This window comes from Ailuropoda melanoleuca, chromosome 10, assembly GCF_002007445.2.
Source record: "Ailuropoda melanoleuca isolate Jingjing chromosome 10, ASM200744v2, whole genome shotgun sequence".
Taxonomy (NCBI): Eukaryota; Metazoa; Chordata; class Mammalia; order Carnivora; family Ursidae; genus Ailuropoda; species Ailuropoda melanoleuca.
In genome coordinates this window covers 938,730-958,017 of record NC_048227.1, presented here as the reverse complement: position 1 = coordinate 958,017, position 19,288 = coordinate 938,730, and the positions used below count along the sequence as shown (strand labels likewise).

The following is a 19,288-nucleotide window of genomic DNA, read 5'->3' as shown; positions in this document are numbered from 1 at the left end:
AAGGGGTGGGCGGCCTCACACCGCCCGAGTGCGCGGGGCACTCCCACCGTCACACGTAGGAGAAGACAGCTCGGCAGCCTGTGGGCCCCAGGGCGTCCGTTATCCAGCAGGTGCTTGTGGGGTTCTCACTGCGCCCGGTGCTGTGCTGGGCTCTCGGGTGACAGGGAAGGAGCCACAGGCTTGCGTGAGGCCTCAGGGAGTGGGCTGGGGAGCCGCCGTGAGCCGAGCTGTGAGCTGTGAGCCTGCTGGGGCATGGAAGAGTCCCTGGGGCGCAGGGGCGCTGAGTTAGAGGTGGCCGATCACTGAGCGAGCGTCACCCTCAGCCCTGCAGGACCTGGAACCCCAGCAGCTGTTGCTCTTCGTGCAGTCCTTCGGCATCCCCGTGTCCAGCATGAGCAAACTCCTCCAGTACCTGGACCAGGCGGTGGCCCATGACCCCCAGACCCTGGAGCAGAACATCATGGACAAGAGTAAGAGCCGGGGACCCAGCACGAGCAACAGGGATGGTCTGGGGCGGAGGGCACTCAGGGCGGGCTCTCCCAGCAGGACGTCAGGCCTGGAACGCTCAGGAGAGGCCGGGCTGCCCTGTCCCAGCACGCCCGCGGCGTCCGTATGTGCTCTGGGGTTTGAGGACAGGCGAACTGCAGTGCTGCGCTCAGGGCGACCCGGTTCTTTGCTCAGAGACCCTGCAGCTCAGCTTGTGAAGGCCTGTGCTGGGGTGTTCGGGGGGCGGGGGCTGTGTTCCCAGCACAGATTTCTCTGCGGATGGGGAGGCCCTCGCTCCTCGGCAGCTTAGGTGTCTAACCACCGGCTGTTGGCTTGCAGATTACATGGCTCACCTGGTGGAAGTTCAGCACGAGAGAGGAGCGTCCGGAGGCCAGACCTTCCATTCCCTGCTCACGGCCTCCCTGCCCCCACGGCGAGGTACCGGCCCGCCCCCTGCCTCCCAGCTCAGCACACCACACCACAGCATGGGGCCTCCCCAGACCCAGGGCACACGCTCGTCACCGGCCGGTACCCGGCTTCCTGGTGAAATCCCTGCTCCTCGTGGGCCTCAGCAGGCCTGAGTGAGGCTGAGCTGCTTGGGGGGGGGCCGTCCCCTGCTGGAAGCCCGCCAGGAAGATTCATCACCTGAAGCCCCTTCCCCTTTCTCTGCAGACAGCACAGAGGCGCCCAAACCCAAAAGCAGCCCGGAGCAGCCTTCGGGCCAGGGCCGGACCCGGGCTGTGACCCAGGTGCGGGTGCTTGCCCCCGAGGACGACCTGGCCAGCATGCTCCTGCAGGTACGGCCACTGCTGCCTGGGACAGTCTCTCCAGAAGTGGGGGCCCCAGAGACGGGGAGGGGCTTCACCCCAGAACTCCACACCTGCACGGAGGGGGTGCTCTGGAGCCAAGTGCCTGGGCCAGAGCTGGGTGACCCCTGACAAGCTGCTTACCTCCCCCGCGCCTCGGTGTGCCCCTCTGCACCGGCGGCTGGTGACTGTGCCCCCGCAGCTGGGCTGTTGGCTGTGTTCCGCGTCGAGGGCGGTGCCTGGAGGCGCCAGGCCTCTGCGGGACTGGCCCAGTTGGCACAGGTCCTCGGCCGCGAGCAGAGTCCTGAGGGCTGACTGGCTCTGCTGACGTGTGCGTTGTTCACGTGCCGTCCACTGTGCCCGCCAGAGCGTACGGTCTCCGACCTTCAGCCTGTCCGCAGTTGTGCAGCCGTCATTGCTATGTGTTTAGAGCAGTCGTACGAGGGCTCGCTCCCTGGCCGCCACGGCCCGGGGTCCTCCATGCTCACCTCCTCACACGGCGACGTTGGCTGCTGCAGTCTCACCCTGAGTGGGGCTTCCCATGTAGGTCCCTGTCTGGAGTCCTGGGGACCCACCCTGCGCCTCCTTAGGGCACCTGCCAGGGACAGGGAGCTACCGGCGGCACCCTGGCACGGTCTGGCCAACCGCGCGTGAGCCCCCCCTCTGCCAGGCTGTCCTCCTGATGCTGCCCTTTGCTCTGTTCCAGATCTTCCCGCTGAGCCCAGGCCCGCGGTGGCAGAGCTCCAGTGCCCGCCCTGCCGCCCTCGCACTACAGCAGGCCTTGGGCCAGGAGCTGGCCCGTGTCCGTCAGGGGAGCCCCGAGGTGACGGGTGTCACGGTGCGCCTCCTGCAGGCCATCGCCACCCTGCTCAACTCCCCGCACAGCGGGGCCCTGGTGATGTCCATGCACCGGAGCCACTTCCTCGCCTGCCCGCTGATGCGCCAGCTCTGCCAGTACCAGGTGGGTACGCGCACAGCAGAGCCCGGGGTCCGCGGGGGGTCTGCACGCAGGCCTGGCATCTAGCCACAGCCGTCCCTGGCTCTGCCCAGCGAAGCGTCCTAGCTCTGTTCCTCTGTGGGCCTTGGTGTGAAACAGTTCTATGGACCTGGGTGTGGGGCCCCCACCTTTGTGTACAGAAGCTTTCCAGTAAATAGAAGGAGGCCCCGGGGATCGCTCCCCGTCTGTGTGCACCCGGAGTTCGTAACTTTGCCACATGTGCTTCTCTGGCTGCGTGAACGTGTGAACGTGTTGGATTTCGTGCCTGTGTGGGTACGTGGGGTGTCTCTTCTTTCTTTCTGAGCTGCAGGAAGGTGGGTCACAAACAGCAGGACACCCTGCCAGCTGTAGGGTTCAAAAGGATCTGAGGCCCTGGCGCACCCGGGCAGTGTGATGGCCCCGGGGCCAGGGCTGAGCCACGGATCGTCCCCACAGCGCTGTGTGCCCCAGGACACCGGCTTCTCGTCACTCTTCCTCAAAGTCCTTGTGCAGACGTTACAGTGGCTGGACGGCCCCGCTGGGGAGGGGGGGCCCCTGCAGGCCCAGCTCAAGCTGTTCGCTGCCCAGTACTCGGCACGCCACAGGATCAGCGACGGTGAGGGCGGGCCGACTCCCGGGAAGCGGGCCCTCAGGCTTGCTGCCACTCCCCCAGGGGCAGCAGGGAGGGAGCGATAGCCTCGTCAGCACAGAGGTGTCAGCCCTTGGGCTCTGTGGGCACCAGACGGGCATCAATGTGGACGTGGCCGAGGGTTGGAAAGCTAGGGTTTTGGGGAGCAAAGTAGGATCCTCGGCAGGAAGTGCATGAGAGGCCTGGGGGCTCCCGGGACAGGGCAGGCCACAGGAACGGGGACAGAGGCCTGCACCCTGGGTCACACACGCGTCCCTGCAGTGCGGAGTGGGCTCCTGCGCCTAGCCGAGGCCCTGGCGTTCCGAGGGGACTTGGAGATGGTCAACTCCACTGTCCGCGCTGTGGTCACCACCCTCAAGTCAGGGGAGAAGTGTGGCGTGGAGCCTGAGCTTGTCGGCAAAGGTATGTTGGGCCCAGGAACTGTGAGGACCCCAGCTTGGCTGCCTGGTGCAGAGGTCCTTCTAGGTGCCCCCAAAATGGGGCCTGCGGGGAGGAGTGGCAGGCCGCCTGGAAGGCCTCACCCCCAGCAAGTAGCCCTGGCCTGGGCTCAGCTGTTGGGATTTTGTGCTTGTGGGGAGCTCACCCCCAGTGACAGACTCAGACCCAGAGCCACTGCTCACCGCTGGCTGCCCTGGCCTGGGCTCACAGGGGCGTTGTTGGCCTTGGGGGCCCTGGGGGCCTTCTGTCCTGGAGTCAGGTGGTCTGGGGCCTGTCTGTCCCCCAAGCTGGAGGCACATGGAACACGCTTTCTGTTTCCCCGCAGTCCTCCGGGGTCTGATTGAGGTGGGGTCGCCGCACCTGGAGGAGCTGCTGGCTGCGCTCTTTGCCACCGCCCCCACGTCCCCGACCTTGCGGCCCGTCGCGGTGGTGAGCTCCCTGCTGCTGCAGGAGAAGGAGCCCCCGGCCCCAGGGGAGCCAGAGGCTGACAGCTGCAGGTGAGCTGGCAGGGCCGAGGCCAGTCCGTGAGCAGCCCTGGCTGGCCATTTCTGAGCCCTCCCCACTGTCCCTTCAGCCTGGAGGCCGTGCAGCTGGGACCCTGCTCGGGGCTCCTTGTCGACTGGCTGGAGATGCTGGACCCCGAGGTGATCAGCAGCTGTCCTGACCCGCAGCAGAGGCTGCTGTTCTCCCAGGGCAAGGTGGGCTGTGCTCCGCACCGAGGACCGATGGCCGGCGCTAACGTGGGTGTGGTGGGTGCTGGGCTTCCATGGCAGCCCCTGCGTGGACAGTCTCTTTCTGTTGGTTTCAGCAGAAGCCTGGGCCTCTTACTGGCCTGGACAGGTGCCCTGTCCCTGGTGGCCAGTTGCTGCAATGGCCGGATCTGGTTGCGAGGGCAGGCGAGGAGGAGGGAGACCAGCACTTTGTGTCCCAGGGCCTCCTGCAGGGACGGGAGGCACCGTGGAGGGTGGAGCGTGGCGCCCCACCTGGATGGGTCCCCCAAGGGCCCCGTAGGGCCCTGTGGGGAGGGACTGGGCGTCTCCGAGACCCCGAATCACCCTCCCGTGTCCCCGAGTCTCCTGGGGGCTCCTGTGGCCGGCGGCCTTTGGACAAGACCCCAGGAGCTCTGGGAACAGGAGCTGGGGACTTGGGTTTGTCATCTGCATTCACGTGCCCTCGCCGTCTCTGAGGAGCTGGTTCGGGTCAGCACACGCTGCATCACAGTGTGCCCCGGCTGGGCCCCACGTGGCCCACGGGCTGCCAGGGCTGCCTCCCAGGCAGGAGCTCTGGGTCTTTCTGGAAACGGCCCTCTCCCTCTGCTTTCCAGTGGCTCGAGGCCAGGTGGCCCGTCAGCCCCGCAGGGACCATCCCTGGTGTGCTTCCTCCCCAGGGCAAAGGTCATCCTGGCCCCCAGGTGCCATCTTTCCGACCCTACCTGCTGGCCCTGCTCACTCACCAGTCCAGCTGGTCCACACTGCATCAGTGTATCCGCGTCCTGCTGGGCAAGAACCGGGAGCAGAGGTGAGCACCCTTCCCCACACCCCTCCCCGCAGGCCAGGCGCCATGGCGGCAGCATCGGGGGGCCGTCTGGGCATGTGGCCCAGCGTTCCCCACACCGGCACCCTGGAACGGGTTCCTGCATTGGGCATCACAACCGTGGGGATACAGAGGGCAAACGGTCCACTCTTCAGATGGTGTCCGTGGCTGCTGTCCACGCTGTCTGCAGGGGAGTCCATTGCCCCCCTGTGTGGCCAGCAGGCCCAGAGGGAGGGCAGGGCCGGCGTTAGCTCTGCTGGTGTGAGGCGCGGAGGGTCAGGTGGGACGGGGTGGCCCACAGCCTCCGGCAGCTGACCAGGGCCTGCACCTCGAGAGCTGAGTAGGAAGTGGTGTTTGTGGCCTAATCCTCCCGTCACCACGGCTCATCCTACCCTTTGGTCTCCTGTTCTTCCTGGAAACTGAGGCTGAGCTCCCGTGTCCGTGCAGGTTTGACCCTTCAGCCTCTCTCGACTTCCTGTGGGCCTGCATCCACATTCCACGGATCTGGCAGGGCAGGGACCAGCGCACCCCTCAGGCAGGTGTCGGGACGCCCAGCGGCTGGCGGGATGAGGCGGGGGTGAGGCGGGCGCTAGCCGGCCAATTCTGGTGCTGACTGGCAGTGCCGGTTGCAGAAACGGCGGGAGGAGCTGGTGCTGCGGGTCCAGGCGGCAGAGCTCATCGGCCTGGTGGAGCTGATCCTGGCAGAGGCGGAGGCCAGGAGCCAGGACGGGGACACCGCCACCTGCAGCCTCCTCCAGGCCCGGCTGCCCTTGCTGCTCAGCTGCTGCCGCGGACACGACGAGAGTGTCAGAAAGGTGACGGCGCACTTGACGGGCTGCATCCAGCAGTGGGGCGACAGGTGAGGGCGCCCGCCCCCTTGCCCACGGGGCCCCAGGCCGCTGCCCGCGGGAGCCCCGCCCACCCAGCAGCCCAACCCCGTGTCTTGCAGCGTGCTGGGCAGGCGCTGCCGGGACCTGCTGGTGCAGCTCTACCTGCAGTGGCCGGAGCTGCGAGTGCCCGTGCCCGAGGCCCTGCTGCATAGCGGAGGCGCCACCGGCAGCAGCACCTGCAAGGTGAGTGGTGGGTGAGGGGTGGGGTGGCTGACGTGGGGGGCCTGGGACCCCCTCTGTTCTTTACTGCGGGCGCGGAACCCAAGCCCGGTCGTGGAGACATGCAGCTCCACAGGTTGAGGAATGAAAAAGGACACACAGTGGTGCTGGCGCGTCCGGGCGGCCACCTCGTCCCCCTCGCCTGACGCCCCTCTCAGAAGGCCCGGAGGCCATCTTCTCTGTCCAGCAGCCCTCGGGCTGTGGAGCAGAGCAGAGGGGTCGTCCACCCTCACCCCAGTTTCTCCTCTGTGAGGCGCTGCAGACCCACAGCCTGCTGCCCGTGGCGGCTGTGTGCCCCGAGGGGTGCGTCCCTCATGGTCGTCAGCCCCTCCCAGCGACCAGCCTGGAGTCGGCGCTTCTGGAGCCTTCTGTCTGGGGGGTCGCGGCATGCGCTCCTCCCTGGCCATCTTCCGCTCAGTGTGGTCCCAAGACCCAGTTGTGCCGCGGGGTGTCGCGCCATGCGGCCAGACCGGCTTGCTTCCCGTGCCTCGGCGCTGGGCCCCGGGCCTGTCACGCTGCACAGCCACGCGCTCGTGTGCAGGTCCGCGTGGCATCGGCCCTCACGGCTTTGGGGCGGATATGGAGGGTGCGCGAGTCTGACGGGCCTTCCGCACCCACCTTCGTGGTTTGGCCTCGAGGAGCGTCTGCCACCTTTTCAGTACAATGCAGGGAAGTTCTTTTTTTTATGACCGTATTTCCTTCTGGTTTTTTACATCCATTGTAAAAACCAGACACGTAAAAACCTGCACAGTTGAGGTCATGCTTCATGCAGCATGTTGATTTCACGTGTGGAGCAACGTCGTGGCCCGGCGTTCAGTGGGAGTGCTTATCTGGGGTAGGGCCTCACTCTGAGTACCGTGCGTGCGGTGGTCTGGTAGCTTTGGCTTCGGCGTGTTCGACGTGCACCCAGAAGCCACGGGGCCTGGGGGCTGGGTGGGGACAGCTTTCTCTGGTCACCATGTGGTCAGGCCAGGTGTTCGGGGAACCTGGGATGTCGCACCCCCAGTGAGCCCGTTGTGGGCCCTTCTGCTGTGGCCTTGGGCCCCGTGTGGGGGTGGCACACGAGACACCAGGGCTACGGGCAGCCCCTGGCCCTCACCGCCCCCATCCCCTCAGCTGGACGGCCTCATCCACCGCTTCATCACCCTCCTTGCGGACACCAGCGACTCCCGGTCGTCGGAGAACAGAGTGGCCGACGCAAACATGGCCTGCCGGAAGCTGGCTGTGGCGCACCCCATCCTGTTGCTCAGGTATGGGCGCCCCAGGGTATCCTACCCACCCCAACCCGGCAGGCCCTCTGGTGGCTCTTCACGTCCTGCCTGCACTCCGGTGCTCATTGAAGAGAGGGATCTGTGGCACGCAGGGCAGTGACGGTCCTTGCGGCACAGTTACGGCTGTGGGCTTCCTCCTGACTGAGGCAGAGCCGGGCCCAGGGAGAGCCCTGGAGGGTGGGTCAGACCCGGAACCGGGCGGGAGGTACGGGGTGGCCACATGGACACGTCCGCAAGCCCCAGGCCGTGTGGGGAAGCTGGGGTGTCCCTGTCTGTCTCTCGTGTCCCCGAGTGTGGGTTTCCTGTGGGGTCGGGCCGGGGTGCTGGATTTCTGGGAGAGCGGACCATGGAGTGGTCTTTGTTGTCCCCAGGCACCTGCCCATGATCGCAGCACTCCTTCACGGCCGCACCCACCTCAACTTCCAGGAATTCCGCCAGCAGAACCATCTGACCTTCTTCCTGCACGTGCTGGGGGTCCTGGAGCTGCTGCAGCCACAGGTGTTCCAGAATGAGCACCAGGGGGCGCTGTGGGACTGTCTGCGCTCCTTCGTCCGCCTGCTGCTGGTGCGTCTGTCTCCGCCTTTCAGGCGCCGCCTGGGCGCTGGGGACACCCCCCAGGCCTGAGTGTCCATCTCCCTCCTCTGCCCACTGTCCCCTCCTGCGGCCCCCGCCACTCTCCGCCCCCGTCTGCTCCCCCGGCTCTGGCCTGGCCTGACCTTCCTGCCTGAGGCTGTTGGGTGAGGGCAGATGCGGGACACGGGCTCCTCAGCTTCACGGGAGCCTGCATCAAGGGTCGGGCNGGGCCCCCCCTGCCTGTCCAGTGGCTTCTGCCCGCCCTGGGGACCGGCTCCCCGCTCATCGTGTGCCCAGGGAAAGTGTGTTGTTCAGGGGGCCAGCTGGGAGCCGCGGTCGGGCTAAGCGCTGCCTTCTCTGTCATGCTCCAGCCAGACACCTGCCTGGCGGCCCCACCGGCTCACCAACGGCAGGGCTGATTCTGACATAGGGTCCAGTGGCCAGCAGACGGCAGTGCGAGTGTCCCCGGTTCCGTCCTGAGGCCTCCTGGGCAAGCGGGGCGGGCAGGGCGGGGGCGCTCAGCTGTGAACACAGGGCTTCCGCTTTGCAGAGCTACAGGAAGTCTTCCCGCCACCTGGCGCCTTTCATCCACAAGTTCGTGCACTTCACCCACAAGTACGTGACCTGCAACGCCCCAGCTGCCGTGTCCTTCCTGCAGAAACACGCGGATGCACTACAGTGAGTGTGTGCGCATGTCCGGCCTACACAGGCTCCATCTGGCGAGGGTCCAGCCGCAGGGCTGCAGGGGGGCGTGTCAGTGCTCGGGTCAGGGGCTCCCGGGGCCGGGGGGCTGCAGTGGCGGATCCCAGGGTGGTGGGGGCTCGGGCCGCGGGGCCGTGTCTGTGCCGCACTGTTTTGAACCCGCTTTCCGGAGCTCTGGCCTCCCACGCCCACCTGCCTCCTGTCTGTGGCGTCTTCCTCACGGAGAACCTGTGCTCTCCCCAGCGACCTGTCCTTCGACAGCAGTGACCTGGTGATCCTCAAGTCCCTCCTTGCAGGGCTGAGCCTTCCCAGCAGAGATGGCAGAGCTGACCAGGGCCTGGACGAGGAGGGCGAGGGTGAGTGGGGCCCGCAGGTTTCTGCCAGGAAGGGGCTACAGGCCTGGCAGCTCTTGGGAACATCGTGGTGTCCCTGTGGTGTACCCCGGCCACAGTTGGGCTGGGCGCTGCTCTTGCTGTGAGGTCACGCTTCATGCGGCGGTTGAGAGGCTCAAGGGAGAAAAGCACTGTCTCCCGGGCAGGTCCCAGCGGGCTCACGGTTCCTGCACATTCATGGAACACCCACTGTGTCCTGGGCCTTGTGCTCAGGCCTGGGGCAGTGGCCACGTCTTCCGGAGTTGTGGGATTGCGGGGGCTGCTTGGCAGGGACGGCCCTTGCTTACAGGCGGGCTGTGGAGCCTAGGCGTTGAGCGCTGGCAGGCCGCTCCCCTCGGGTAGACCTCCCCGCAGGCCCTGGGTGGGCGTTGCTCCCGGGTGGGCTGTCTCTGTCTCCAGCCTGACAGCCAGACTTCCTGGCTTCCAGAGGAGAGCTCCGCTGGCTCCCTGCCCCTGGTCAGCGTCTCCCTGTTCACCCCCCTGACGGCAGCAGAAATGGCCCCCTACATGAAGAGGCTTTCCCGTGGCCAGACTGTTGAGGGTGAGTTTGGGAGCCTGGCTCCTGCAGGTCAGGTTGGCCCCGTGGTGGGCGGTGGGCTCCCGTGGTAGCCCCTTGGTGCCATGGCCCTCCAGAAGACAGCAGGGTCCCTGGCAGGCTGTGAGAGGAGCGGCGGGGCTGTCTCCTCACAGTGGGGGGGAGGGTGCAGAGAGGGCCTTAGGGGAAGACGCAGGGGCTCCAAGCGGGCTGCTCTGCTGACAGTCTCATTGGGGAGCAGGCTGCAGACAGCGAGAGATCAGGGACCCCCAGGGCCAAGGGGCACCTGCAGAAGGGAGGCCTGACCACGGGCTGGTAAGGGGTGGGCCAGCAGTGTGCATGAGAACAGAGGGCAGGGCCGCTGCATGAACTTGGGCTGTTGGGTGCATCGTGGTGCTGGCAGCTCCCAGAAGTGGGCATGCATTGGGGGGTCAGCATCCCTCTGCAGAGAGGAGCACCGGGAGCCGGGGGCCGCCTGGCAGGAGGAGTGGCTCCGGGCGGCCAGGGACAGGCAGCTGGGCAGGGTGGTTCCAGTGTAGTTCACTGGCCGCCTCAGACCTGCCGGACAAGGGTCTGGGCGAGCTTGCTCTTCTGAAAGTCTCCTGGTCAACCAGCACCTACTGTCTGGGATCACTGGCCTTGTGGGACTGGGAAGCCAGCACAGCTCTTGGTGCCTGTCGTCCTGCCGTGCTGGGGGCTCCTGGGCTCACCCAGCACTCAGGTGGAGGGGACGGTTCCAAAGGCACTGGCAGCTGCGTTCTGATGGGCTGCACCGGGGGTCCCTCTGGAGCCTGTGCAGAGGCTGGACTGGGGACTGGCCCGGGGTCCCTGTGGAGCCCCGCTCTGCCCCTGGCTGGCAGGCGGGGTGAGGGCCAGTGCGGCCTGGGAGCCCTGCCGCAGCGCAGGCTCTGGCCCTGGGGCTTGACCCCTCCTGCCTCTGGGCTGCTTGGGAACACGGTTCCGGCCTGAGTCCAGCGGCTGTGACGTGTCCCTCACGTGCCTCTTTGCCCGTCTCAGATGTGCTGGAAGTTCTGAGCGACATAGACGAGATGTCTCGGCGGAGACCTGAGATCCTGGGCTTTTTCTCGGTGAGCAAGCTGGGGGCCAGGGGAGCCCGTCAGCCTTCTGGTAGGAGGCGTGCCATGCCGGGGGACGGGACGCCATGCGTCTGAACCCGGCCCTGCACCGGTTGCTCACAGTCGAGCCGGGAGCCCACCCCTGCTCTGGGCTGGAGACTGGGAACCGCCACTGCTGCCTGTCCCAGGGCCCTGAGGCCGTGGTGGGGAGAGGGGGCGTAGGGAGCCAGGTCCCCTGCCGACTCTGCAGTTGCTGTTGGGAGGCCTGGGGGCCGAGGGGCTGAGTTCCTGACAGGAGGGGAGCCCCAGTAACACCCCCACCCCCACAGACCAACCTGCAGCGGCTGATGAGCTCCCCCGAGGAGCCGTGCCGCAATCTGGCCTTCGGCCTGGCCCTGCGCTCCATCCAGAACAACCCCAGGTGAGCCCAGCGTCCCCACTGCCTTGCGCCCCGGCCCCGGCCTGGCCCCGCCCCGCCGGCTCAGGGGCTGGCCGTGGCGCTCCAGGGCGCGCTCGGGCATGGGCGAGGTGCCCGCCTGAGCGCACGCCTTCTCAGCTTTGCAGCTGACTTCTTGCCCACGTTCATGTGCTGCCTGGGCAGCCGGGACTTCGAGGTGGTACAAACGGCCCTCAGGAACCTGCCCGAGTACACCCTCCTCTGCCAAGGTGAGCCTGGCCGGTCCTGCACAGGGCGCCTAGAGCCCCTGGACACCCTCGCTCCGTGCGGCCTGGCTCTCGGCGGCCGCAGAGCCCTGCTTCCGAGAGCTGCGTGCTCGTCGGGATCCCGACGTGTCCTGTCCTGTCTCTCACACAGAGCACGCGGCCGTGTTGCTGCACCGGGCCTTCCTGGTGGGCATGTATGGGCAGATGGACACCAGCGTCCAGATCTCCGAGGCCCTGAGGATCCTGCACATGGAGGCGGTGATGTGAGCCGGCATGGCAGCCTGACCGCATACCGGCCCTGCGTCCCTCTGCTGCTCGCCTGCTGGTCTCCTCCAGGGCCGGGAAGGCGCTGAGCCGCCGCAGGGCTGGGCAGGACAGCACCCAGAGCCCATGGCCGGTGGCTCCCTGCCTCCGCACGGTGACGGGAGCAGATGCCGATGTCCCAGCGAGCCACGGCCAGGGGCTGGTTTGAAATGAAATGTGCTGAATTCCCCGAGTGCTGGCTGCCTGGTGTTCACCTCCCTCGAGCTGCCTGGGGGTTGAGCCGGGCCCGGGAGGGGGAGCCCATCTGCTGGCCAGGCCTACCCCCCCTCAGCCCCTGGGCACCCGGATCGGGCGGGGCTTGCTGGGCGGCACCCATGGAGCAGCCTTCAGGGCTCCCACGGACTCGAGTCCCATACCACCCCTAAAGGGGCCATAGGCCCCGGACCCTTGGCTGGGCGGGCATCCACGCAGAAGCCAACTGAACTGCCCCCCAGCACTGGCCGAGGGCCCAGGACAATCCCATCCACGAGAGGGTGGGGGCACCCCTGAAGGAGTGTGGGGGCACGAGTGTCCCCCAGTGAAGCTGCCGGTGCTGGTTGGGGGGTCCCTGCCTGAGAATTTGACGTGGGGGCATCAGGGGCCCCTCCCATGAGGCCCCAGACCCCTGGCCGTGCTAGCATCTCACCTATTGGGGTGGGATGGGGGAGCGCCCCCACCCCTGCTGCCAGCAGCACCGATGTTGCCCCACCTTACCGTCCTACCGACTCCGTGCTGTGCCCCCCACCCCCTGCAGGTCCCCTGCCTGCTCCTGCTCCGTGGGGCCACCAGAGGGCGATGTGGCTAAAAAAAACTGGCCCCCAAAGCTGCTTGGCCTTGGCGGGGAGGCAGGATTGTCCGGCCTGAACCTCGGCCTCAGCCCCTGGGGGAGACTGGCCCTTGGGCGCTGTGAGAGTTGCCTGCACGCCAGGCTGGCCCGTGCTTCCTGCCCCTCGCTTCAGAGGCCCCGGCACCCAGGCCTGGCCTGGCCTCAGCATGGGGACGGCCGCGGTGCCCTTCCCAGTGTGGAGCAGGCTGGTGTTGCATTCCTTCCCGGGCACCTTGCTCCCTGGTCCCAAGCTCTGGGGAGGTCGGCCTCCATGCCTCTGCGCCCACCACAGCCCCTGAGGTCCAGAGCCTGTCGTTTCTCACGTGCTGTCCCCGTCCCTCGTGGCTTACAGCGCCTAGCCTGGGACCCATGACCCTGGCCCGATGCCCACTCCCAGCAGGCAGTCCCATCCCCCACCCACCACAGCCCTGAGACCCCAAGAAGGGCAGGCTCTGAGGGGGCACCTGGCCTGGCTGCTGGGATCACGTCACAGACACAGTGCCCCAGTGGTGCCTCCTCACACGGGGCCCCACGGTCCGCAGCGGGTGGGTGATGGGCTCCCTGTCAGTCGGCGCATGGAGCCCCTGGCCCCAGCCTGTGGGAGGGGTCCCAGCAGGCAGAGAGGCAGGCTCACCCATCTCTGGGCCTAAGGTCAAAGTCTGAGGGAGCTCAGGGCCAGATGCGGCCCGGATCCCCTGTCCACCTTGGCCGCCTCCCCTCCTGGTCCCCTCACTGCGCGACAGCAGCATTGGCACGCTCCAACCGCCCGACAGGGAAGGGCGAGTGTCAGGGGCTCGGCTCTGCCATGGGGGGTGCGGGAGCTCCCACAGCCCCGAGATTCCGCCTGCCCCTGTCAGTGTGGCGAAGACCGAGGCGTCCTGGCGTGGGTGTGGGCGGGCAGGCCAGTCACTGTGGCGCTGCCCATAGTGGCAGGAGTGGAGGTCGCCAGCGGGACCACAACGAGCCTGGGTGTGTGTGAGACGTGCCGAGGGTCGGCGGGGTTCGAAGCCAGCATGCGGGCTCCGGCCCTCACGTGCAAGGTGCTCCCGAGACGCTGGCTGTTACCGCGTTGGAAGTGGCCACACTGAGCGTCCGCTCCTGATCACGGTCTCTGCGTTACACGCCAGGAAACAGGCGCAAGGGGAAACAGGCTCTGGGTCTCTGGCTGGTACCTGGCACGGTTGAGACGTGAGTGCTGGGGGCCGTGGGGCCAGAGTCTGGGCCCTGACCACCGACTGCGCTGCCCCTCGCGTGGGGAGATGGACAGAGGTCCCAGCCACCTGGGTGCCCGGCCTGTGCCAAGTGTGGGGGAAGGGGCCCAGTAGGGGTGTGCACACCCCGCAGGTCCCAGCTTGGTGGGCGAGGGAGCACACGGGAGTGAGGATATGTGGGGCCAGGTGAGCCCCCCACTTGGCGTCACCTCACCTCCCAGAGGACGCGTCACCTGCCCCTGCCCACTCTTTGCCCGCGCAGGCTTAGCGGGTACCTGAAGCTCAGCCCAGTTAGGACCTTCTGGATCCTGACCTCCCCCACCAGGTTAGCACCCTGGGCGCGGTGCCCTCTCGCTGCCCGTCGCACCACGGCAGGCTGGAGGTGGGGGCCTGGCTGTGGGGATGCTCGTTGTTCCAGCTCCGCCTGGCGTGGGCGTGCCGTACAGCTGAGGGAGGGAGGAAAGGAGGTCTAGTCTGGGGGTGGGGGAGCTGCAGTGTGTATGTTCCTGCCTGGCCCACACACTCGGGCTCTCCCCGGGGGCTCCCACTGGTGGCACGGGCTGTCAGAGCCCGCTCAGGCTTCAGTCCTGGGCATGTGACCTGGGCAGCTGAGCTCCCGTCTCTGTGCCTCCGTTTCCCTCTCGTTAACAGCGGCCGCATACACCTACTCGTGGGGAAAGCGGACAGTGTTTGAGCTGAGGTTGCCGCAGGAGACACATGGCGGGGGTGCCCAGCTGGCTGGGGCCACGCCGGCGGGGGCACACACTGGGCAGCCGGTCGTGGCACTTGCACGCACCAGGCCTTTCCACGCGCCTAGGGGGACCACGTGAGCGACAGCGGTAGATGGGGGTCTGGCGCCCTGTGAGTGGCGAGCCGGGAATTGAGCCTGGGTTTGCTGCGCCGTCTCCGGGGGGTGTGCTGTGGACTTGGAGCCAAGGCTACGCCGAGACAGACAGGGAATCCATGCGGGGGCGGGGTGCGGGGCGGGGGGTGATGTGAAAGCAGAGGGCGTGCAGGTCGCAGGGGTGGTGGCCCCCCAGGAAGGGCCGACAGGTTGTAGGTGGATCAGAGGCCACAGATCCCACCTGTGACCCTGGCCTCTGTCTCTCTGATCCCCCCGGTCCTCAGCTGTGGCCACCCCCTTCAGATCCCAGGGTCCCCAGGGTCCAGCTGTGGGGAGGGGACATTCAACAGTACCCTTGAGGGTGGGTCCCCACCCATCTGTTCTAGGATCAGCCAAGGCCCGTGGTGAGCCTGATAGTGAGGTCCCCGTTGCAGGGGCCCTCGTGGCCTGGACTGCTCTGAGGCTGCAAAGTAGCCCCATCCCAGACTCACTGCAGGAGAGGGGCAGCCTCCCCGCAGGGGCAGCTCATCACCAGGCTTCCCTCAGCAGGTGGGAAGGGGTGGGGCCCGTGAGCCATTGCCATGGTGACTGGCTCAAGGCTTCCCCAACAGCTTCAGGACAAACACCTGGTTTAGTTTTCACTCCCGGGAAGGGGTGGGCCCTGACCAGCTGGGATCCCTCCCCACCAGGTTCCTCAGGGCCCATGCCCCCACGTTCACCCTGGGAGGGCTGGCTGACGCCCCCATTTCACAGCTGAGGGCAGTGAGGGCTCAGGGTACATCTGCTCAGGTCCTGAGTCGGGACTCCCCTCCTTGTCCCCTTAGAGCAACCAAGGACTGACCCAGTTAGGCCCAGCCAGGCAGAGGCAGGGTTATTTCCGGTATTTCAGGAGGGGTGGGTGTGGTTCGAGGCCTCCCCAGGGCCTGCTGTCCCCTCCCTCCCTGGACAAAGGACCTGCTGGGAACGCTCTGGGAGGACTGTCCAGTTCCCTCACCCCAGAGCCCACTCACCAGTCCAGACCCCAATGCAAGTGCCCAGCCCATGTTGGCCCCCGGGGACCCACAAGCCTACACCCAGGGGAGTCAGGAAGAGTTCTTCACAGAAGGTAGACCGCTAAGTGGGTCTTGAAGAATGAATACGAGTTTTTCAGGTGAGGATTCGGCTTATCAACCTGCAGTTGGAGCCACAGGGCTCTCATCTGTCTTCAGGTGTGAGTGGTGAGCCCTGGTCCTCTGCCTGTGCCCTCCCGGCCTGGGGCGGCTCGGTGGGAAACAAGGGCCGGCCTGCACATAGTGGGGCTGGGCGCTCACTTGTCTGGCAAGTGGTTTGCTCCCAACTATTCCAGATGGGGAGGGGAGGCGTCGGGGGGAGGTCACGGGGCCACAGGCGGAGAGAGGATCTGGGTGAGCACAGGACTTCAGCTGCAGAGCCCAGGGTCCCTGTGACCATCTGAGGGTCTCTGAGCTCTCCAGTCCTGCTCCCATGAGGCCAGGGGCAGCCTCGCCTGACCTCTCGCCCCCAGCCCTGGGATGGGTGACCCTAAAGGCACAGACCGCCTGCGGCTGGCACAACAGCTCAGCTGCGGTCTTGGGCGCACGCTTCCCCTCCCAGAGCCTGCGTCCGCGTCTATGAAGCAGACCTGAAGGTAAAGCCCAAGGCTCCGGGTGGCCGTGAGCGGCCTCTGACACAGGAAGTGCTCAGGAGATGACCTGCTCTGTGAACAGAGACGTGCTGTGATGCGGCCAAGGACACGCAGCCATCAGAGGCGGGGCTGGGCTTCCGTGGGCCCTGGGCCTGCCATCTGGCCGCCCCCACCAGCCCCTGCACTCTGTTTACCAGGGGCTGGGTGGGCCAGGCCTCATTACAAGGGGCTCCTATAAATGGCGTGAGGAGGATTAATAATGTATTTATAACACATCGTCGTGGTAGCCGAAAATGATCTATAAATGTGTGGTAAATGTTTTATAATGTTTTTGTAACCCGTTATAAATGATAAATGGCAGACTATAGATGCTGGATCAAATATTTATAGCACATTGTGTGCGACGTTGGGCTGCTACAGTTCAGGAAAGCCATTAATAATAAAATGGATGGAAATGGAGAAGTTACCGACATGCCCAGCAAAGCCATTTATAATGAAATGTAAAATTTGGCTGTTGGAAGCAACCCAGGAGCCCTCGCCGAGGCACTGGCCAGGCTCTCCCGGAGCCCGGGAAAGGAGCGGGGTCATGAATTATTTGTGAAGTGTTCCGACGAGAATGTATACTATCCACAGCACGCCATATAAATATGCTATTAATATACCCAGAGCGGCATGCATTATTCATCGGCTCTAATTAATTAATGGGTGGCCCCTTAAAATGGGGTGTCACAGCTCCTAGCTCCCTCTCCTGCCTGGGCCAGGAGGCACGGCATGGGTGTCCACGGCAGCCTGGGCGAACCCTCGGCCAACCTACTGTGGCCTTGGGAACTGGGGGAAGAAGGACATCCCTGATGTTCTGCTGTGAGGCCAGCGTGACCCCCCAACTGTCCTTCCTGTGCAGGCCATGTGCGACGGGGCCTCTGCCCACCTTGACCCACGAGTGTCCATATCCTACAACCATGACTGCCGTGGTCCGTGGCCTGCGCAGGGAGCCATATCTCTGCCCATCACCCCAGTGCCATCCTCCCTAAACGCCCAGGGAGGAGAACCCCTGTCTTACCGTGAAGAGGAGAACGTTCCAGAAGTGGGGAGCGTTCCATAGGGTCACTGGACAAACCCGCGTCGGAGCAAGAGCTCCAACTCGGCCCACCCGTCTGACGCCAAGCCCTGTCTTCTGAGGGAGCCAGGGCCCCCGTTTCCGTTCTGTGACCCGTTCTCACAGCAGGGGTTCTGTGGGAACCCCTATGCAGTGTGGCTGCTCCCTTGGGAGTCCTGGTGTACTGCAGGACATAAAGGCTCTGAGAAGTCCTGCAGGGAAAGCTGCAGGGTCAGACCACCTCCCTTTGTTCTCGAGCCGCCCCCTCCCGCCCCCCCCATTCCCTCTCTTCTGGTTTCTCCTGTCTGCCTCAGAGGCTTAAGGCGCTACTGTTCCCACTTGGCCCATCACCCCTGGGTCAAATTAGTTACTTGGGGTGGAATCCAGTTGATGGGTCTACAGGCCCCGCCCCACCACTGTGACTCTTCCTCAGGCCCAGGAGCCAACGCCTCCTCCAGAAGCTAAACTATGCACAAGCTGGAGTTGGCTTTTGGAAGGAGGGCTTTCCCTTTCCTCCCAGGGTGGGCCCCCATCATCACTACGAGGGGCAGAATGTTCTGGAACTGACACTGTCTGGCCTGGAAGTTCTGCCCCTGACCAGGGTGACCACTCAGGCAGGATGCCAGGATGCTGGCCTGTGCTGACCCAGGTTCTTCAGGTCCTCGCCCCATGCTAAGGCCGGGGCTCCTCTGGGCCAGGTCAGGTTGTGGCTTCTCTTCTTGGGACCTCAGTTTCTGGCTGCAGGAAAAGTATGATCAACCCACTTTCTTTCTTTTTTTTAAACACAGGGCTTGAACTCACAACCTGAGATCAAGACCTGAGCTGAGATCAACAGTCAGACCCTTAACCACCTGAGCCACCCAGGTGCCCCTGATCAACCCACCTTTAAAGGGTGGCTGTGTTAAAAGGGGAAATAGGTGTGAAAACTGATAGGCTGGAGTAGGGGGCCTGGCGGGTCCTGCTTGCTCCTTCCCAGTTTCTCCGAGGGAGCTACACTCGCCTTTTTGTGTTCCTCAGACCATCATTCCTGCCTCAGGGCCTTTGCACACACCATTCCTTCTGCCTCGGAAATTCTTTCGTGCCCTCTCTCCGCATATCCTTCAGGTCTCAGATCCCATGCTCCCTCCTCGGGGATGCCCCCTCCGGCCTTCTGAACCAAGATAGGGTCCTTCTTTTACCACCGAGTAAATGGCACCCCGTGTCCACCCTTGGGATGCCGTCCCAGGTGCACTTTTGCCTTTGCTTGTGCATGTGTCATGGGAGGGAAAGCCATCTCGCCACTGCAACACACAGCCCATAGCGCCAGCAACTGAGCCCAGTGCACACCTGCCTCGCTCGCCCAGAGGCCCATGCAGCTTTTCCGGTCAGTGAGGCCTCTGCCTTCCCCTGCACGTCCCATGCATCCAGCCAGCAGACCAGGCAAGCTGGTGTGTCCAGAGCTGTGCATGTCCCTCCCCTCTGTTACCCAGAACTCAGCCCTATGGCCCCACTGTCCTGCTGGAGAGGCTAGAAGATCGGTCCCGGCAGAGGAAAGGGTGAACGCAGAGGTCCGGAGGCAGGACCCTGAGCGTTTCCGGGGCAGCGGCGGCGGGAGAGGCAGAAAGGCCCCGGCTGGGAGGAGGGGAGGACAGCCCCATATGAGGACAGGACCTTCCTCGGGGACAGAGGGGGGTTTCAGCAGGGGCAGCATGCTCTCCCGTTGTTACAGATTGTGTGTTGAGAATACATTGTAGGTGGCCAAGCAGGCGCAGAGGCAGGGTCAGAAGTTTTGGGGGGGAAACCAGGCTCCCATCAGCCGGTGGCAGTGGTCGGGTTTTGTGCTGGACTGCACGTGGACATCCAGTGGACAGGAAGGAGCCATCAACCGCTGTGTGGCAGGCTGTGGGCGGGGCCTGTCTGGGGTCCTGGAGGAGGGGCTGAGTTCTGGGGACCAGCAGGACAGAGGCTCTGAGGCCAGAAGGGGGAGGGTGGGGTGTGGGCAGGGTGAGGCCAGGGAGACCAGGGGTGATAAGGACCAGGAGGCATGGACCTGGACTTTATTCTGAGTGCTGCAGAGGCCAAGTAAGAAAGTGCTTGTCCAGTTGGCTTTCTAGAAAGCTCCCTCGGCTGCTGAGGAGGGATGGGCTATGGTAGCTGGAGGGGGGCTGTAGGGGGAAG

The 19,288-nt window shown here is 65.2% G+C and overlaps 1 protein-coding gene across 2 annotated transcripts in view; it reads left to right on the top strand.

Annotated features, from left to right (window-relative positions):
- Positions 1-11,705, top strand: part of INTS1 (integrator complex subunit 1) — a 29,775-nt gene extending 18,070 nt beyond the window's left edge. For both annotated transcript variants that reach the window (XM_034669680.1, XM_034669681.1), the window contains 21 exons: positions 324-470; positions 826-924; positions 1,159-1,283; positions 1,999-2,253; positions 2,725-2,884; positions 3,179-3,319; positions 3,681-3,852; positions 3,930-4,053; positions 4,743-4,873; positions 5,336-5,423; positions 5,521-5,747; positions 5,838-5,961; positions 7,114-7,247; positions 7,640-7,832; positions 8,392-8,519; positions 8,787-8,899; positions 9,363-9,476; positions 10,488-10,558; positions 10,876-10,967; positions 11,103-11,212; positions 11,361-11,705. In XM_034669680.1, the coding sequence (XP_034525571.1) occupies positions 324-470; positions 826-924; positions 1,159-1,283; positions 1,999-2,253; positions 2,725-2,884; positions 3,179-3,319; positions 3,681-3,852; positions 3,930-4,053; positions 4,743-4,873; positions 5,336-5,423; positions 5,521-5,747; positions 5,838-5,961; positions 7,114-7,247; positions 7,640-7,832; positions 8,392-8,519; positions 8,787-8,899; positions 9,363-9,476; positions 10,488-10,558; positions 10,876-10,967; positions 11,103-11,212; positions 11,361-11,476 (2,864 nt within the window). In that variant the 3' untranslated portion in view covers positions 11,477-11,705. The remainder of the gene's footprint in view (positions 1-323; positions 471-825; positions 925-1,158; positions 1,284-1,998; positions 2,254-2,724; positions 2,885-3,178; positions 3,320-3,680; positions 3,853-3,929; positions 4,054-4,742; positions 4,874-5,335; positions 5,424-5,520; positions 5,748-5,837; positions 5,962-7,113; positions 7,248-7,639; positions 7,833-8,391; positions 8,520-8,786; positions 8,900-9,362; positions 9,477-10,487; positions 10,559-10,875; positions 10,968-11,102; positions 11,213-11,360) is intronic.
- Positions 11,706-19,288: the final 7,583 nt, after the last annotated feature.